General features: G+C 38.2%; 2 protein-coding genes across 4 annotated transcripts in view; one reads left to right on the top strand and one right to left on the bottom strand.

Moving 5' to 3' along the window:
- Positions 1 to 925: 925 nt before the first annotated feature.
- LOC120804773 (golgin subfamily A member 7-like) lies at positions 926 to 20,211 on the bottom strand. 2 transcript variants are annotated; one of them, XM_040154377.1, is made up of 6 exons: positions 20,104 to 20,211; positions 18,904 to 19,029; positions 14,603 to 14,755; positions 10,855 to 10,956; positions 9,041 to 9,093; positions 926 to 3,050 (listed from the first exon to the last, which is right to left on the bottom strand). In XM_040154377.1, the coding sequence occupies exons 1-5, from the start codon at positions 20,110 to 20,112 to the stop codon at positions 9,052 to 9,054; spliced, it is 432 nt and encodes a 143-aa protein (XP_040010311.1). In that variant the 5' UTR covers positions 20,113 to 20,211; the 3' UTR covers positions 926 to 3,050; positions 9,041 to 9,051. The 2 variants fall into 2 exon arrangements, with proteins under 2 accessions (XP_040010311.1, XP_040010312.1); XM_040154378.1 differs by having other exon boundaries at positions 926 to 3,047.
- The window catches only part of sfrp1a (secreted frizzled-related protein 1a), a 40,668-nt gene continuing 39,642 nt past the window's right edge, over positions 19,307 to 20,332 (top strand). Inside the window, exon 1 of one of the 2 annotated variants that reach the window (XM_040154376.1) lies at positions 19,307 to 19,403. The gene's annotated coding sequence lies outside the window, so the exon portion shown is untranslated. The remainder of the gene's footprint in view (positions 19,404 to 20,332) is intronic. The other variant, XM_040154375.1, reaches the window with a different exon arrangement.

Genomic DNA, 20,332 nt, shown 5'->3' with positions numbered 1-20,332 from the left:
ATTTTAAGCTAGAAGAAGCCTCCTGATCTTTACCACGGAAATGAATGGGTTTTTCTGGGTGTTAATTCAAAAGAACATTAACACCACTAGAAGCACTGTCACTGGCATGACTTAAAAACAGTATTGGTACACTACAAATGAACCTTTATTTAATTTCCCGACCATAATTAGTGTTGGAAGCACTAGGAGGCATTTGTATCTTACCAATACTTTTTCATGAGGCTTTTCCCTCTTCACTTGCATGCAGTTTTCAACTCTTTAGGATAGGATCTCTGTTATAATAGGTTAGGAGTTCAAATGTACAGTGTATCATATCCTTGTTTAAAAAAAACACTGAAGATTGTACATGGTATGTAATGAAACCTAACTGATCCTTCTGGATTTTTTTTAAATCTTGCTTTTTTTCGACAGAGATCAGGTTGCAGATCCAACATCTTAAACTCAGGTGCACACAGTTAAAGGATGGTTCGCCTCCTTAATGAATCACTCTGCATTTCCTGTGAGAATGTAACCTCGCGTGGTCAGGGTTCACCTCCACACAGCTTCGTGGAATCAGCAGAGCTATATAACTGTTAGAGACAACACAAAATACTTCCCTTGAAAACAAACCGACTTGAAACAAAGCCCTGGTGTTCATTCAGCCCTCGGTTTTTTACTTATTGTCTCTAAATCATAAAAAGCACCAAGAACACCGTGTCTTGTAGCTCTTCTCTCAAGTGTGTAAGTGTGTTTGTACAATCTGAAATATGCATTAACTCTCAACACCAAAATAACATCGGAAACCAGCATGGCGTAAAATATGTACACGTTTTATTGATGAGCATACAAGTTGTGGATTAATAAAACATTTGGATGTCAACTGAAAAAAGTACCTAGAAAAGTTCAACTTACTGAACTCCAGATAAATAAAGTATGAGCTAAATCAGAAATTATAAATGAAACTTTATTTACATAATTATAATTCAAGATAAGTGTTCGTCCTTTAACTATGACATTCAACAATCTATACGTGAACACAGTTACATGATAATTGAAGATGCTTCAAATGAGTTTCTGTCCACCACATTCACCAGACAACTGAGCGTCTAAACATTTCCAGCCATAAATACTACAGTATACAGTATTCAACCTTTGGTAAGGTCTCATTAACATAAACTGAGCTTCTCCTGTTAAATTACAGACATTATAATCTTAGGAAATTAGTTGCTTGTCAGCAATAAGTGAACTAAATCCAGAGCTGACTGACATAATCTCACCGTTTAATCCTGGTCACACCAGAAAGTAGTACAATGAAAATGCTTGGCTTGTCTTTGGGGACGTAGTGACTATGCAGGGCTAGTTGGTGAACTGCTGTAGCTGGTATGCTAGCTCTAGTGCTTTTCTTCATTTTCTCACCACTGTTCTGTTTTCTCCCCTGACATTTTTTTTTCACAATTGCATACCTTTTTCCTTTTTGTTCAATTAAATAGTTACTGAAGATGAAAAATAAAGCGCTATGAGCTAAGCTGAGAGTCAGTTAGCAAACTTGTTTGCCTGTTAGCTTAGCTCGTTCACTAACAGGAAAAAAAGTTGCAGAGTTTATTCAAAAGACGTATTTGTGCCATCAACTCCTGTCTTATAACTGTCTGCAAACCATTGCTCTTTTGTGGAGCAGTTAATACTCCACAGACAAGGGCTAAGTGAAAGTGAATGGTGCAACACAGCTAACATGCTATGGCAGCTTCCTCCATTTTGGAATCTATGGATCTCTGTCCCTTCAAAGATCATCACTGTCAAGACTGCTATTGGTTAACATCACATATTTGCAGGAAAAAGAACACCAAAGTTGAACACGATGCAAAACATTTGTGCTGATTTATTTCGCCCCCACAAGCGAACCCACTAATCACTTCAGTTCCATTGGAATGAAATGAAATTGCTGCAAAATTTTGCTGTGTGAAATCCTGGTGTGACTGGGCCTTCAGACACAAATGCAACATTCAAAGCCATGACAGGCACCGTCAACTAAACAAGAGCACTTTTAATACTTAGGTCAAAGGCAGTATCGCCAATATATGAATATATGCTTATTAGACATGAGTAAAAAAATCAACAGTAGTCACCAAACACTATGCATAGCACAGTTTACTAATGAAAATAACCATGACTTGAGGAGTAGCATTAACAATAGTACATGCTAAATACAGAGCAAGCAAAAGTTTTGGCTTGTGAGAAAGCAATTGAAGAATCTCTTAAATCATTGCATAAATAGGAAGGATCTACATGAATATCTGAATCTGTGATGGTTTGACTGGAATGTTTGGAGCCTGACAAAGTTCAGGAGTCAGTTAACTACAAGGTCAAACCCTACAAAGGAAACATGCCGGGAAGGTGATACACTAGCAAGCACCCTTGCAAGAATACATGAATAAGAATATAAGCAAATAAAATGTGACGTGTGGCACATGCACAAAATTACACTGATAACCAGAGTTCCCTGTTTCTTGATTAAATTATTTACTTAGCTCAGCCAAGACAATCACTTAACGCATGGGTTGGGGGAGTTGTGTAAACCTTCATAAAAATAAATTACCCTGTGTGTTGGCTTCATTTTTGAAAAGGAACATTCAAAAAAGAAAGATTTCTAAATTTCTAAAAGTTCACAGTTCCACAAATACTACTAATCATAAACTTGTTTTCAGTCTAAAATAAACAAAAGATAATTTCTCATGGCTTGAAGAATGTAAATAAATTGCGTAAGTAAGTTAATCTATCAGGTTTTCCATGACGTCCTTAACATTTCTCCAACTAAATACAGGCATAAAACAAACTTTAACCCTAAACTAATAAATACGGACAGGGATATTACAAAAAAATGTAAAATAATATATGAATAACTGTCAGGTACGAAATCTCAAATTTGGTCACTAAGGATACTCTGAATGGGACACGCACATGACAGTAAGTGGAAAGGGAGAGATTGTAGAGACGCAGTATTAAGGGTGCAGGTTTGGGTGGTCCTCGGGGAGGTGGGCACTGTTGCTGGGCTGCTCTGCTCAGCTAAACAGCTGCTACAGAAACAAAAAGATTAGTTAGTGACATGACACTAAGCTAGTATTAAATAAAACATTTTCACAGTTACTTGTACAGTATGAAGTACAAAATTAGGCAGAGACATCCACTTAAACAGACAGTTCAGCTGCTGTCAGCACTTACATGCCAACTTACATTGCAATTGCTTTCATCTTTACTATTACAATTCAACTTCAGCTCACTGCACCTCAACTCCTTTCAATGCATTCTGTAGTTACTTTTTGATTTTAATGATATTAACGTCAAATCACACTCGTTTTGTATGTATATACAACAAAATTAGACAGACTTGCACTTAAACTGACAATTCAATTGCTTTCATCTCAACTGCTTTTATCTCTTAATCTTCACACAGTTTGCTGATGTGTACTTGTTTTTCTCATCTTCATTTCACTTAAGTTTAAGCTTAAGCTTAATTTAAGTTTATTGCAGAGATTAATTAACACGCCAACTGATTTCATCAATAACATTTCAGTGTTACTAACTCCTTTCAATGCTTAAGCCTCAACTGACACTTCAGACCTTTTCCTTGCTTCCACTTCAACTGTGTGCATTTTCTCATTTTTTTTCAAATCTGGATTAGATTTCTGTATTCACATAATTGTGATGATGAGACTCTAGGTCACACTATCAGATGTGGTTCCTAACATTAATGTAAGATCACTTTGTGTCTGTTTTCATCTACAGAAACTTTTTATCTGGTGTAATTTCCCCTTATAGTGAACAGAAACTGCCTCTGGTCTGACAGACAGTGATAGTTATTGAGGATTTAGTCTAATTTTCACTTCTGTTTACTGGCTCACTCCATCAGAGCACTGAGTGAGATGGTGTGGCTTACACAACTATTTAAACTAAGCCATCTTTATCACACATAAATTGCACACACTGCTTTTGATGTTTGCTTTGTTGCAACAAGCATCAAACGAAGAGAGCATTTGATTTTGGTCTTACAAAAGTGTTGGTATCAAAAGCAGGTATAGTTGTGTCATGTATTTATAAAGAATGTGTTAATATACAGTAATATATGTTGACCAAAGTTCTGTGCAAATGCTTTATCAAATGTGTAAAAAAAGGCGATATAAAAGTAATTGACATATTTCAATGAAAAATGTCTATTAGTTTGGCCTGTACAAAAATTCTTGTTAAGTGAGGAAAAACTTATTTCAGACAATGAAAAGAAAAACAAACATATGTTGAATACCATTTATGCAATCGACTTGTCCAAGATTCTCCACAGACACTAAATTTTCTTATTTGTGCAGCCTAATTTACAGATTTGTTGGCTTGCTGTGGCCAGTCAGCGAGTTTGTATGCAGAGCCAAACAACACCATATCAGGAGCAGAATGTCTTTTGGATGAGATGCCAGGACACCAACTCGGCGCCATCTGCCTCTGAGTGAATGCTCAGCAGTCAGGAGCTGTGTGGGCCGTGTCTGGTTTTGCTACAGTGCAGTCTTCCCACTAGAGGCTGATCCATCACACTGTTCAGCCTGTCACCTGGGAGGCTCCCAGCCAAACAATAAAATCTTGCTTCAAGCTAGCCAGACCTTCCGCCATAATGGGGAAGGAGAGAGGATGGGAGAGGACAGCTTGATAGATATGTGATTAAGCTCGGCACTGGCAATTCTTGATCTGGAGCTATTAGAGGCAAATAATAAGTCAAAATGTATTTATTTTTTCCCACTTTCAAGCCAAAAAATTGTAAGGTTCAAGCAATTAAAACAACAACGACAAAAAAGATACAAACAAATGGAATGACTATGTGTAATGTAAAGGGTTTTGTTTTTATTAGCCTCACTGCCCCAATCACCCCCTTTTCAGGCAGCTGTTTTTAGTAAATAAGTTGATAAACCCATTATAACTACCTGCTCAGCAACAAATAGCAGACAGACACTAGTTAGAAGCTAGCCAGATGAACATGGGGGGCAGCAAGCTATCTATAAGCCAGATATTTTTCAATAGATGGCGAAGACCAAAACAGGGATTAAAAGGTGTGTAGTAAATAGGCAATTGTTCGACAAATAAGGTGATAATGTCAGGTGCTGTTTTTTCAGCTTGTTTTGCTGCCCCCAAGTAGAAAAAAAAAAGAAAAAACAAAAAGAAAAACAACCAAAAAAACAAAACAGAACCAAAAAACAACCTACCAACCAAACACACAAACAAAAAATGATCTAAAAAACAAAAAGAACTAATGCAGCTTTAAATCTGTGAGTTTGGCCACTTGGGAAACAAAACACTACAACTGACTAACTATTCAACATGACATATTATCTTATCCAACAAAGTGTCTTAGTAAGGTGTTGGGCAACCACGAGTCGCCAGAACAGCTTGAGTGGCAAATCATTGATTCTACAAGTCTCTGGAACTCTACTGGAGGGATGGACACCGTTCTTCCAAAAGATATTCCCTCATTTGGTGTTTTGATGATGGTGGTGGAGAGCGCTGTCTAAGACGTCAGTCCAAAATCGCCCATAGGTGTTCAATTGGGTTGAGACCTGGTGACTGTGAAGGCCATGGAATATGATTCACATAATTTCCATACTCATACCAATTAGTGACTCCCCTGTGCCCTATGGATGGGGGCATTGTCATCCTGTTTCTCCCCTCATTTTTCAGGTTTTCTACTTAAATTTGTCACTTGCTGTAGTTACTAACTGCCTTTGGATCTGGGCAGGTAGTGTACGCTGGATTTTAATGCTTTTGGCTGATAACAGCTGCCTGCTACGGCTGAAAACAAAGCTGATGACAGCTGTGAGAGTGAACCAAAACAGTAAAGTTGTGGGCTGTAAAACCAAAATAATGAGATGAAAGATGTTAAAAGGCTGTGTAGAGATGAGGGGAATTGCAGTCAGGTGATAATTCTTTGTGGGGTTGTTACTACAAACGACTCCTTTCAAAAAGTCACAATCATATGAGCCATTGTTCCACATGGAAATATTGATTACAGCTGCTTTAAAAAAGATCACTACATAACTAGAGGTATCCTTATAATAAAGAAAGGGAAAGGGAGGTTTCATAGCAGATTTTACAGGGCCACCCCTGAAGATGATGAAATGCCAAAAGAGGATGCTCAGTCACATTCAAATTGTGACAGAGCTTAACGATGACTTTATGGCCAATACAACTTTTAATAAAAGGCTGATATCGGTCTGATATATTCATCTATCAGTCTAAACCTGGAGGAGACAGAAGAGAAGAGACACTGGCTGGATTAAGAGGCTTTAACACTGGGTAGGATGGATATACTGTATGTGTGTTCAGTCTGCTTGCTGGCTGTGGTCTACCCTGTCTTTGACCATGGCAAAGCTCCAGCGCACTCTTCTCTTAACAGCTACTTATAAAAGACCTGGGTTTACATTCCACAACAGGACATGTATATGTATTGAGGTTCTCAGCAGGAATTTCAAATGAGAAAATTAATCCATGTATACATCTGAACGGTAGTAGCGCAATGGTTTATCCATCCGCAGAGATCTATGGACTCAAAAATGTTGCCAAAAACAACATTCCCCATAGGTAAAATATTTGTGGGGTATGTCTTTCTCTGCCTGATGGTAGTGTATATGCTACAGTGCAGACTGGGCTCTGTCCAGCGTATATACTAAGTACTTTTCAGTATGATTTGGGCCCAGCATATTTTAGGATGACACCATGAAATTAGCTTCCCCGTCTTTTTCTGTGCACAAGAGAAAAAGAAGGGATTTACTGCAACTGAAACTGAAAAAAATTTATGGGATGAGCTGTGCTCTTGGGTTAAAAACCGTAAGGCGTCTGCCAGGGTGAAAGATCTGCAGATATATAAAAGCCATCTGTTGTTGACGATCATACTGTGCTGTCACAGAAGGTTTTAGCATTCAAACAAAACAAAGGGTGTTGTGGGATAGTAAAAAAGTGACATGGAATGATTACAGCTGAGGAATGCTCTTCATGAAACAAATTTTATAATCTGGTAAATGAGGAAGAGAATATTTCTTTTGAGAAACATTTCCCAGAAAATGTCTCCTTTCAAATCAAACACACAACCTCATATTTTAATCATTTATGGTGACTTGCTGGATGACTTGGTGTTAATAAGCTCTTATGTCCAGTGTAATAAAAGTAAAGGATAAGATGGAAGATTGGAAACAACAAAAAACAAGTGACAATGTTGGAGTTAATGCTGGCAGTTGAGAAATTCTGAATCATGGTGAGACTGAATCATTTCTACAGAAACTGCAGTAATAGTAAATATAATGTGGTCCTAGAGTGTTGCTGTATTTGTAAACTGAGAATGGCTCTAACGGGACAGCATATAAGTGAATGTAACCAGTGTATGACAGACTTCCATGATTGTTCATTCTATCTAGGCCATTCACTTGAAAGCATAAACTCAAGAGCCATACTAAAGCAGCTCTACGTTCTTTCAGTTAAGTTAGTTATGTCTCTCTCTCTCCCTCAGTCGCTGTCCTACCTATTAAAATGAAACATCAGGAGTTGCAAGGAACCACCAGCTGCCACCAATATGACAGGGCCTTCTAAAGGGGAATGAAACTTGCTTGGATTTTCCCTCCCATAGAAAAGTTTAGGCACTGCTCTTAATTGTTTCTGCGGAGCACCTTAAACTGAACATATAATGAATGTAAAAAACAAAAGGCGGGAGTTCTATGTGTTGTCACAAAAACAAAAAAAAAATAAAAATAAAAAAGGTGGCTTGATCTCAAATGGAAAGGTATGCTGGCAAAAGGAATGACCTGCCTATCAACAATCAGTGTTATGACATTTGTGTGATTGACGTGTAACAGATGCTCATCGGCATTTGCATATTTGGGTTAGGGTAAGAGTTTCGGATACAATTTTCAGCAAGACATAACTTGGCAAATATACGACTGTAGGCCAACCGTTTTAGAGTTAAAGTTATCTAATAACACAGGACAATCCCTGAAAATTTCATTTTATTTCATTTTATATTTAAATTTCAAATTATAGCATGAATAGTTCAAAAGTAATGACTCATGGAACTTTTTATTAGCAAAGCTAGTTTAATAGGGCCACGGCCCCTTTTTTAAAGCCTCCTTATCTCAGAAACTAACGAAGATACAAGCTGAAAACTTTGCAAATGTAAATTGCGTAAGGAACCTTTTTAGACACAAATTCAACATGCGGTCATGTTATGTGCTTTTCCTTATGTTGTATGTATTAGCCTGATTTTTATTGCATTAGAGCTATAATTCCTACTTCCTAGTTTGTTTTCAGAAACCGGCAACGCTTTCAAACTGAAGCCATAATATCTGACTCTCAGAGCGTCTTCCAATATGACTTCAATGTGGTAGACGCTCATCAGCCAGCAAAAGTAAACAAGGAAATGGGCTATTTTATCTAAAATGGAGTAATTGTTTGATTACAGCTACTTGAAGACATGTAACTGCAGTGACTGTGCTACTGTGCCAAAAGGGCAACTAATCACTGATTGGCTTCAGCTGCTGGGCTTGGCTAGTGTGTGTGCTCTGGACAGTGAACTATACGTGTATAAAGCCTTCAGTGAATTAAATGACAAAACACTGAGCACTACGCAACTTGAAGTCATAAAGTAAGCAGAATTATCCTATAAATGTTTTTTGAAATTACCCTCCTGGCCGTAGAGCAGTTGATTAAAGTCTCTTCAGCTGTGAATAATATTAAACTTAAATATTAAACCCTGATGTGGGATTTTCCTTTGAATGCAGAGGAGGCATTCTGCATGGCAGTAATGGACAGCGGGGGACATAAAGTGTGAACCCTCTTTTATTTCTGCTCTTTGAGTCATCCCTTTTTGCAATATTTTCCAACAAATAAGAGGAAAATGTGTTTCATAATTGAAAAAAGTGTAATCGTACGCTTAAAAATTTTGTTTGTATTCTGTTTATACATACTTCATAGCCCAGCATCAGGTCTGTCCTAGTAAGAATGAGTATGTCCTTGTTATAAAGGGAATGTTAATTATTAGACTCACCGTGGCAGCTTTTATCTAGTCAGGCTTCTGTCTTCAAAAATGGTGACTTCAATCTTAATAGGATTCAGTCATGGAAAAACATCTGGGGCAAGGTTTGGGTTTATTTTATATTTAGTGAAAGCCAACAGAAATTTGAATTCTCCTCACTTTTCACATAAGGAAATAGAAACAATAACACTACTGCAGGAAATATGCATATTTTTACATTTTCACCAAGAGATGAAACAGTTTTTAGACATAATTGTAGAAAAAGTGACTTGCCTTCAAGCGTCTAAGCAGGTGTTGTTCGGGGCTAACTAGGTGTAACTAATAAACTGGCAACTGAATGTATATGCTGATTACTTAGCTTAAATGATTCTTAATTTTAGTTTGACTTTTAATTGCTCTATCTAAAAAGTCAAAAACCAGATTGCTTTTGGAATACAAAGAAAATGAGTGTCCATGATCAGAGAATGCTGTACAAGTGTTTAGACACCAGAGATTACAACTAGAAGGATGAAAAATTACTTCAGAAAACAGCATTGGTGACTTTTAAGAATATGGACAAAACCAAGTTATGAATGAGGGACAGCCTTGAGTTACTGAAGCTAGTGGAACAGAGGCGAGCCTGAGTGTGACGTCATGACATCAGCTCTCTATAGCAGTTTCAGTTTAACAAAAGGAGGTGGGATTTGTAAGTGATTTAAAATTAATTTTTTTTTTTTTTTTTTTTTTTTTAAACTTTCAACCCCTCAGTCTTGGAGGGAAATGCGAATTTTCAGATTTCACACATCAGTCACATCATCAGACAATTACAAATACAATCATCATGTTTCCTTGGTTCAAATGTTAAAACAATAGTTCAGATGAAACATTCCTGCCAATCTCCCAATGCTCATGTGCCAAAGTCAGCAAAGCAGCTCTACAGTGTCGGAGAAATAATCCAGATCACTGTCAACCCTATAAAATCATAGGCAAGAGAGGGAACAAAGCTCAGCTGTGAACAATTTCAGTCATATTTTGTTAGCCCTAATCTCTCATTGCCGCCCAGTTGCAGTTAATTGGGATGTTGAGTCACCCCACACACACACTGGCAAAGCCAGGATGTTGGTGCACCCGCTGATTTTATGCAGATGTTATGGATTTCATACTAACTTTTATCTGGTGTTTTTACAGGGTATCCCTACACAGCGCTGGATTTCCTGTAAGCTGCCCGGACTGCTGCTTTCCATTTTCATCCACAGTTAGACGGAGAGACATGGTGGGGGCAGAAAGCATGTAAATCACTACATCTTTGCAGACATTTGGTTGTCAAGGGGGAAACTGTGAAGCTATGTAGATACTCTCACCGCCACCCTCACCCCCCCTTCCTTATTATTCAGCAGTCTAAAATCTGTCTGGAAAGGGGGCAGAAAGCCTGTAAATCACTACATCTATTACGTCCTTGTGAAAGCTCCTTTTTCTACTTGAAAGCGTGGTGTGATAACACTCAAATTTTCTGATTTCAGGGTATGTTACATTTGCTCAATATATTCAACTTATCACTTCTCTTTTCTATATACTTCTGTTATTCTAGCACAAGGTTGTTTTTTATTGTAAAGCACTGTGGCTTTGAACCTTGACTGTGTTTCTATTATGTTTGTAAGGTTGGTGATCTGAGGCTGTCTCTACTATTCCTTTAATTGTTTTGCTCTGGAGAACAGTCTCATCTATTTTGCAGTTTATTGCTTAAAGATTACACAAGGCTCACCAGTCAAGGCTGAGGAATATCAACATCTGACAGAAGATAAGAAGCTGTATTTCCTGGCTACAACAGACACTTAAGTGTAGGATACAACTCGCAGGCCTCTCTCGATGGGGTCTGTGAGCAGGAGGCCTCGTGGTGCATAGATCTTGTCATTCTGCTCTTGAATGTATTTTGCGATCTTCTTCAAAACCTAAAAGGGCAGAGCAATCACAGTCTCAGATACAATTTCACATTGACAGCAATCCAGTGTATACTAACCTCTCACAGAGAATGCATATGCTTAATTTCGACAATTTAGGAACCTGAATTGGAGCTTGTGACCACTTGTGACCACTGTATTGCAATAGCTTAGGCTATTGCAATACAGTGGTCACAAGTGGGAGAATCCTTACAATCCCATCATTTGGCTGTAGTCTACTAGATTGAGTTATGTGCCACTAGATTAGTAATGCATGACATTTTTAATAAGTGACTGTTTTTCTATTGTCCATCGCTCAAAGTACTGACACTGGTAGATTGACGAAAAAAAATGGATGTCTAAAAGGTTTATTCTGATTGAAAAGTCATCCTTATGCGTATATTATTATTAAAGTAAAAACAAGACTCACATTAACATGGGATTGTATTTACTTCTTCTCACTTCAAAAATCAACAAAATAAGGGATTTGCCCAAACTTTTGCTTCAAACTATATGTGTGAAGGCAAAATGTGATGAATTGTACAAATGAGGATAAAGGTGCACAGTTTGACAGTCTTTCCTCAGAGGTACTCATGGTGTTGCATTTGTTTATACATACAAAAAGCGAATAACCTGGTTGTGTGAACAATAAAAAAGAAAGCTAGAAAGTTGAAATCCTGCAGAGTCCTATCTGATGCAGAGTCTTATCTGAAATGTGAAGGAAAAAAAACAACACAATGCACAGTGAAGTGTTCGGTTCTCACACTTTCCCACAGTAGATACTGTTGTTAACTGGAATCAAACTAGCAAATCTCATACTGGCTAAGTAGGCAACCAGAGCATCCAACTAGCTAATCCACCACATTCTTGAGCAGAGTGGATGAATAACAGACTCCACTTTTACTTTTGTAATGACCAGTCAATTTAAATTGCATGGTTTTATGAGTACTCATAAAACCCAAACCAAATGTTTTTTTGTCTTTTTTTATCCCTGTTCACTCCTGTCCATTAAAAGATGAATTCACAGGACAGGAAAAGACCACTGACATACTGATCCATTTACATTCCATATGAACTGGGCCAAAAGGGGGGTTTTAGTTGACTATAAATCAAATTCATTTCTAGCTCTCATAGGCTCTCACAACTTCTTACAGTACTAACACACCTCAATCGTTTACAATGTCAATTAAGCAACGTGTCATTAATATGTGCAGAAGCCAAAACAAAATCCAGCATCTTTACATTCTATTTCTGAAATGGTTGTTCATTATTCGGGCTTGGTATCTTATGAAATGTTTAAAGGGTGTTATGTGTAAGTTTTCTCTGCCGCCGAATGTGGTTTCTTTCTGGGAGTGAGAGTTTGACCCACTGTTACAGCTTGTTTACAAGACAAGAGGTTAGAATACTCCCTCTGGGCAGCTTACTTCTTCATCCTCTCATATTTTTTGGATACCCACCTTTGAGGGATATAAAAACCTTTTTTTTTTTCTTTAAAGAGGTCAAAGTTCTATCTGTCAAAGTTCTATCATTTTTTTCTATTTATCATTTTAAATTTATATTTAATATATTTAATTAATAGTTTATATCATTTAATATAAACTTAACTGAATAATCAATAATTAGTTAGTTGCAGCCCTACATAAATAGTTTTTAATACTTGGGGGTACTGGTGCAAATGGTGCAAAAACTATAAAGAAATATATATTTGTTTCAAGATGATAGTTTGACAAGATGAAACAGACTTCATGAAACAAAAACTGTGACTAGTTATAACACTGTTGATCAATAAAATGCTATTTGAAAATAACACGTTAAATGAAATCTCCATATACGTATTTTACTTGACAATAAATGAGGAAAATTTTCTTATTCAACCAATCAATTTAATTCATAACTTCTTTTCCTGCAGCCTGGGTCATTTTACCAGTAGCAGCACAGCGCCAACATTGCCGGAGCCTGAGACTAGCCACACCCTATGCTCTCAGGAGCTTGGACACGTGAGTAGGTGATGGAAAAATAAATGATCCTAACAGCGGGACAGCAGGGAAAAAAATTTGGACCCTCTATTGTTACGGAAAGAAAGAGTGTGTCATGTGCGGAGAGAAGCCCTGTGCTTTGTTAATTCTTTAGTCGTTGTTATCTTACCACAATTATTTCAGATGTTGACATTATTGGGTCAATAATGGTGAAACTGGTTTATAAATTTCCCAAATGTGTCCTGATTAGTTTCATTCGTCAATTTGTGGAGGAAAAAAAAAAAAAAAAAGACCCGATGTATGTAAGTGTTTTCAGAAAATTCACAGTCCGTGTGATTTTCATTGTTTTCAGGGCTTATTGCCTTTGTATTGTTCTGCTCATCTGAGGCCTACCAGTTTTGAGGGCTTAGTAATGCTTTTCTCAAAATTAATCTGCTAGTCAGAACACCCTTAACGTCTGAGATTATTTCCTAAATTGTTCGCCGTGAGACCAGAAATCCTCTCTCTATATTAAAAACGAGTAATCATACAACATTTCAGTCTGTAATCAATATGCAGTTCTTTTAGACTAAAATCAGTTTAAAATGTTCAAATTCCAAAAATAGTTTTCTTCAAATGCTTTATTGAGGATAATTATGATAAGAAAAACAAAACAAATAAGTGAGCAAGGCCAGGCTGATTGAATAATCGCAACACAGAATCATCTGCAAAGCAGTGTATGAAAGTACTTTTGGTTTTTCACCATAGATGGTAACATAAGGCTGTTTGTCAACTCGTAAAAAGCAGCAATCTTGCTCTAAAACAATAACAAATCTGTGGACTCACTGGCTAGCTGCATTTAAATGAGAGAGCAGAGGCACCAGAAACGAGTGGAGCGAAGTACAACCTGTACAACCTGATCTGACTGCCTATACTTTTTTCCACACTCATTCTCAGTACTCTTGGACCTATAAGATAGCAAGTTTTAAATGCAGGGATATATGGATTGCCTTGGAATTAGTTATATTGAATTAGGAGCCAGTTCAAAATGATTTTGTGAAAAGCTCACAGCCCTAGGTTGTGATTGTAGTTCAGATTAGACTATGCACATGAACATAGATATGGCAATGGTTGTTGCTTTCGTCATTGTTATGGTTGTAGCTATTGCTGTGGCTCTTTGATAGAGAAGGCTGTGACACAAGTTTCAAAAGTATAACAATTACTAACCCACATGCCGGCAGTGTGAAATGACATGATTGTGTTGGCTGAGTGTTGTGATGCTACATTATTTCTGAACTCTTCAGATGTATTGGTAACACGTTTCAGATCTGATAGAAGAACCAGGTTCAAATCGTGGTGAAAGTGTCTGGCTTTATGATATTGTCTTAGCCAATGTTACTGTCTTATGTGATGTAAGAATAGAGAGCCAGTCACAGACACAGCTAATGTTATAGCCATATAAATAGCCATATGGCAACAGCAGTAGCTATTGCCCATTGCAATAGCTACAGTCATAGCCAAAACCACAACTACAGCAATAACCAGAGACATAGGCACAGGCACACAGAGGATATAGCCACAGCACTGGGGGCACCCACTCACACTGTGGTAGCAACCAGTGGCTATGACGACAGTAAGAATTTGGCTTTCCTCAAGAAGTACTGAAGTTCAATACCCAGCCCCATTCATTACTTCTGCATCACCTTCTCATAGTGAGTCTCCATACATAGGAAGATGGTATACGCCGTGAGGCAGGCCAGACAGCCTTCAATATATGATTGGCTTCCCAGCTTCTCAGCTTCAGCATACAGGTTATTGAGCGTCCGCACCGTCTCCTCAAATTGCTGTTTGTCAATCTGAAATACATGGAAACACAAAGGAAGAACACAGGGTTAAAATCATTGGACAGGGCACAGATCCAGGTGTACATTTGGACAGTAGCGTGTAAGTGCTTTCTGCCTCTGTCGGATATTCAAGTGGAAACGGTCTTCCTAGCACCAGATCATTTTCTCCCATTCTTTCCATCTGTAGATAAATGAGGGGCTGAATTTTCTTGGAATCGTCATACATCAAGGGAATGCTGGGCCTCCTTCCCACACTGGAAACACCTCCTGAAATTATTAGGATGCCTTGGCCATATGCTCTGTGAATGTTTTCACTTAATTGAAACGACAAACGCACTGACAGTGGAACACACGCAGAAACAATTCAGGAAGGAATAATGAGGGTTTCTCCGTTTCGAATGGCACAGACGCACCTTGAGGACGATAAAGGGGCATCTCAGAAGTTCTGTAGACTGCAAACAGCTTTTGGGATACAAACTGGAACCACGACTGGCTGGTAATCAAACTAGCGTCCCTCAAGAATTCCTCAAATGAAAGCTTGCTGCAGGAAAGACTGATGGAAGTTGGAGAACGTTTCGACTCAGAGGCTGTTTTGACTGGGGTGTCGACACTAGTCCCATGCTTGCCCAGAATGGGTCCGGTTTTCTCTCTCTGATTCGGAGAGAAAAAGAAGGAGCCTCCAGATCAGACAAGGAGCCAGCGACGGGCCTACTGAGCCTCTGAAAAACCTCCAATGTTCTGCTCCCTTGTGCCCAAGGAATGCAACAACAAGCTCCAACACATCAGTGGTCTTAGGCGTGTTTGGTACCCACCATTGATTGCCTTTGTTCTCATTCTAATTTTCCAATTCAGAGTTCGCAATTCAAACCACATTTCTCCGCTTGAGCATCTTTCCATTACGTCTGACACAGCCATAATAGGATTCCAAAAATGTTAGATGAGAATGCAATTCCGAACAGGGTGTACAAATTCAAGCAAGGAAGAGGACATTCTCTTAACTGTCAATAAAGTAAAAATGTATTTGGTAACACTCAAATTAAATGTATTTGGCAAGCTAGCTGCCAAATACATTTAGGTAAAGAAGTGCTTTCTCAGTTTTTTGGTACAATTCTCGAAAAGTATTTAAACAGGAAAGAGTTCCCAAAAATAATAAATCCCACAGCCTAAGATAATTGTCTGCAAAAATGTGATTTTACAGCATGCAAAATCTCTACGAAACAATACCAACTACACAGCAAAATCAGATACTGAGTTAAAAAATGTGGGCTGAAAGAACATGAGGCTTTTTAAGCATTAGGTTCTGCAAACCTCCTCACAAAGTGAACTAAACCACTAGCCTAAAAATGGAAGCCACTCTATTTGGCATTATCCTGCATATTTCATAAACTGGGATTACAGAAAATCATTAAAACATGTATGTGGAAAGTACATTTTATGGTAGGAAACCTGAGCTTTTACGTTCCAGAGGAAAACCATTCTTCATTTGTCCAGCAGTTTAGTGTATGTGTGTGCATGTTTGAACTGAATCCTCCCAGAAAACATGGGAGACCACCCAATCATGAGGGAAGTGCCAATAAACCACCAGTGAGCAGTTTAAGTGTTGTGAAGCTGCTCTTTTCATGTGGTATATGCATTTCAAAACTGCAGCTTTCTGTCCTGTGAACTCTGAACTGTTTGGCTGGCACCCTCTTTAATGTGGCGTAGAGCCTGTTCAGTCTCAGCGACCTGCTCTTCCACTTTCACATCATTACTAATGCCTGCTCTTAACTCACTTCCACCTTGGTTCACATAAGGACACAGTCCATCAGGGTTCCTCTGAGGAAGTGGCTGACAGTATTTTTCACTTATGGCTCCATGTTAATACTGGTTTCAGCTGCATTGTGTTTCTAGGGCCAAAGCAGCGACTGTACATTCTGATATGGATAGTTTGCTTTGATAAATGCACCATTCAGCATTCTTGAACATTAAGCAAAATTATGACGTTTCATTACTTTTCTTTAGCAGCTATTGTAACATTTTTCTTCCTGACTGAAAATGGAGAACAACCTTGTTCAGAGTAGCTAGAGTCTGCTGTAAAGTACAATAAACTGATCAGACTGAGTGGCTCAGAGGTTTACACTGCAGCCTCAAAGCATAAATGTCCTGGATTTGAGTATTCTCCACGTACACATGGGTTTACATGTGTACATGGAGAATACTCTGAACAGCCCCCCAGATTTAATGGGCAAAGTGTCTAGATACTGTATTAGCCCTCTGAGGGACTAGTGACCAGTCCCGGGTGTTTCTTTGCCTTTCACTCACTGCATGTTGGGAAGGGCGCCAGCTCTTGCTACGACTATGCAGATTTGTAAAGGATAGTACAGACCTGAAGTAAAACTGAAACATCTGTGTTCTGTTCCACAATGCTATGCTAATAACTAAAATCCAGCCATGGAACAGAGCCTTTCTCAAGAGTATGTTGTGTGGCTCACTTCAAACGTCTAGATAAGTACAGTAGTTTTTTGAAAAATGATGTAATATAATTACGTTTTTAGCGGCATTTAAAACAGGCCATTACCCATAAGCGCTCACTTAACCCACCTTCGTGGTATAAACGTCAGAGTTAAACCGAAGAGGAGAGTTCATGAGCAAGCTGATTGGTCGCGGTGGGTTCAGAACTGTGTTGATTTTGGCAGCTGGTTTTTTATTTAGTTTTAGTCTAAAGTCTTTTGACAAAAATGTGTATTAGTTTAACTCAAATTTTAGTCATCTGATTTTTGTTAATTTTATGCAGAGACATGTTTGTCCCATTTTTGTCATACATTTTTAATTTTGATGTCTTCAATGCATTTTGAGGCTACAACTGTTGCCATCTTTGTGTACAGTTACCATGGTTACAGGTGTCTCTTGCAAGGTGTCCATGTCACTCTGCTCTGTAGTATTACAGACTGTCTCACCTCAGTAAATCCAATTAGCATTTCCAAGCTCTTTTTGAACAGAACCGCTCTCTCAAATCTAGTCTAATACAGTTGTTCCTGCTAACCTAGCATTAACCGCATCTACCTGTTATCGGCAAAGCAGTGAGTCATGCAGAAGCTGGATTTGTTCACCTGTTCAGTAAAATGGAAACATCAATACTGGAACTTACTAACTCCTCCTGATAGCAACTCTAAGGGTAGCTGACTGAAACAGCACCTGATAGTTACATTAGCTTACCTTTTTATAAATGTCAGCATGCGGCCTGCATGTTTTCGTAGTATGTCTCCGCTGTTTTGTTGCTGCTTCTTGTCTTATTCTTACTGAATTGTATATGAATTTAGTCAATAAATCTTTTTCTTCAAAGAATGTCAGATAACATGACTGACAGAGAAATAACGTTGCAAGGTGTTTCTTATTAATAGTAGAGCAACAGGTTCAAGCAGCTAAGCCAATGATATTTTGAGCAGCGAGGAAACAGTTTTACTAATCAGGAGTTACAGTGTGTGATTCCACAGATGCATATTGTTGAATAAGACTAATCATTAGAACTTGTCCATTCGTCCGACTTTCACGTTATCATCTCTTGACAAAAAATGTAATACATTTGCTCATAGTCACTTTTTATTTCATTTTAGTCTTGTTTGAGTCGTGAATAAATAAGTCATCAACAAATATTTTTTCTGGCATAGATTTCATTAATAAAATTAACAGTTTCAGACATGTCTGTAATAACAGCTGGACAGAGAGAACAGAACCCTACACAAGTTTTTAGACAGCAGAGATTACAACTAGAAAGTTGAAAAATGAAAAACTAATGCTTGGTGAGTTTTATGGATATGGATGAAACCAAGTTATGATGATATACCAGTTTTTCCTGTGCTCAGAGAGTAATCATTTTTTAACTTTAGTTAAAATCACAAAGCCTTTGATTTCTTATCGCAGGTGCTGTAGTGGAGCCGATTTGTCTTAGAATATGGAAAGTGAACTCCAGGAACATGCTTCATTTTTTCAGAAAGACAGATGAAAGAAATGCTGAAGGAGAGATTACACAGAGGTACAGAAGCTAGTGGAACAGATGTGACATCATGACTGTAATGGATAACATGGGGGCTTGAAGAGGTTGGTGTTCTGCCAACCATTTTTATGTGTTAGTGTAATGGAACAACTCATTCTGAATAACACAGTGAAGAGGTGTATCCTACCCTGGTCTCCAGCTCAGAGGGGAACTTGGTTTGGAACTGGCACACAGTGCCATTCGTATAATCTCTCTGAATGAAGACTTTGGCAGCGATGGCTGCCTGTTGCCTCATGTCCTGCAAGCTGTGAGTCTGTGGAAGCAAGAGATTACAATTTGAATCATCTCTACAATATTGTGGTGTGACAGTTGAAAACATAATCTATTGCAGGTTGCATGTATTTTTGTCATAATCTTTATCAATAACATTGAACCCTGGTGTTATGTGTATTATTTTAGACAAGGCTCTTATTTTTACAGCATAGTTACATTGTCTCTATGTTGTGAAGACACTCTACAAAGCACGCTGTTTGATGTAAAGATAAAAGCAGCTACTTCATTTTTTTTGACTGATTATTTGACTGATTACACTACAGTTTTCGGTAACACCTGTGCTTTTCCTGCTATGGCAAGTCAAAATGTCTGCTGGGAAAAAGGCTTATTTGCCATTTAAGATGTGAAAACCAGGTAATGTTTTACTTCTTACTTAAAAGACTTATGATCATGTGAGTGTCGATGATTTTTTTTCGTCATTTATCAATCGATTAATTGACTTGTCCTTTCAGCACTAGGCCACCATCTAATGTATTTATCTGCCAGAATTATTCTGTCTCTACAGAGTTGCATCTGAAAACTGGTTGTGTCCTCCTTCGAACTATTGTGAACTTGCTTTTACTATTAGAAGACCACGGCAGCACGCGGTCACTCTGATCAACTATCATCGCTAACGTTACAGTTTTAGTACTGTCAGGAGACAAAGTTTCCAAAGCTTTATTCCTCCCTCCCATGGAGCCAGTATGTCGATCCAGTTGTGTTGGAAGATCTGGAATTAGCACAGTGTCAATTACTCCTCCAACCCAGCTAGCTTCTATTCGCAGCTTTGCTCCTCGTTGAAGTAAGAACATGTAGACGAAATTGCCGCATATGTGAAACGTTTTTTGAATATCAAAGCTTATTAGCAAAGATGTAGCTAACGTCACTACTAGTAAACATTACCAAGTAAGTTACCGAACGACCGGTGAGCTACCAGGCTAACGCTGGGCAACTTTGCCTCTGTTTTTCTATCAGACATACCCCCAGACAAAGTGAAAAACTGTGACATTAGGAATAAATTTTTCACAAACTACTAATGTATGAAAAATAAGGTTCAAAGTCATCGTTAGCTTACCTCTGCCATGTTGAACAAGGTTCTGTTTATCTTCCGCTAGCAGCACTTAGCAGGTACTACAAAATATCCTATCCGGAGAGGAACTTTTGTTTTATGACAAAGGTTCCTGGAGCAGAAGACTGTTGAAACGAGACAGTCCTTTAAACAATCGAGCTCTAAAGCTTTTCAAACTCCTGTAGCCCAAGATACAGTCTCAGCAATGGTGGAAAGTAACAAAGTTCATTAATTC

The sequence above is a fragment of the Xiphias gladius genome, chromosome 19 (genome assembly GCF_016859285.1).
Source record: "Xiphias gladius isolate SHS-SW01 ecotype Sanya breed wild chromosome 19, ASM1685928v1, whole genome shotgun sequence".
Taxonomy (NCBI): Eukaryota; Metazoa; Chordata; class Actinopteri; order Istiophoriformes; family Xiphiidae; genus Xiphias; species Xiphias gladius.
The sequence above is the reverse complement of the archived record's forward strand: the minus strand, read 5'-3'. Positions and strand labels throughout refer to the sequence as shown.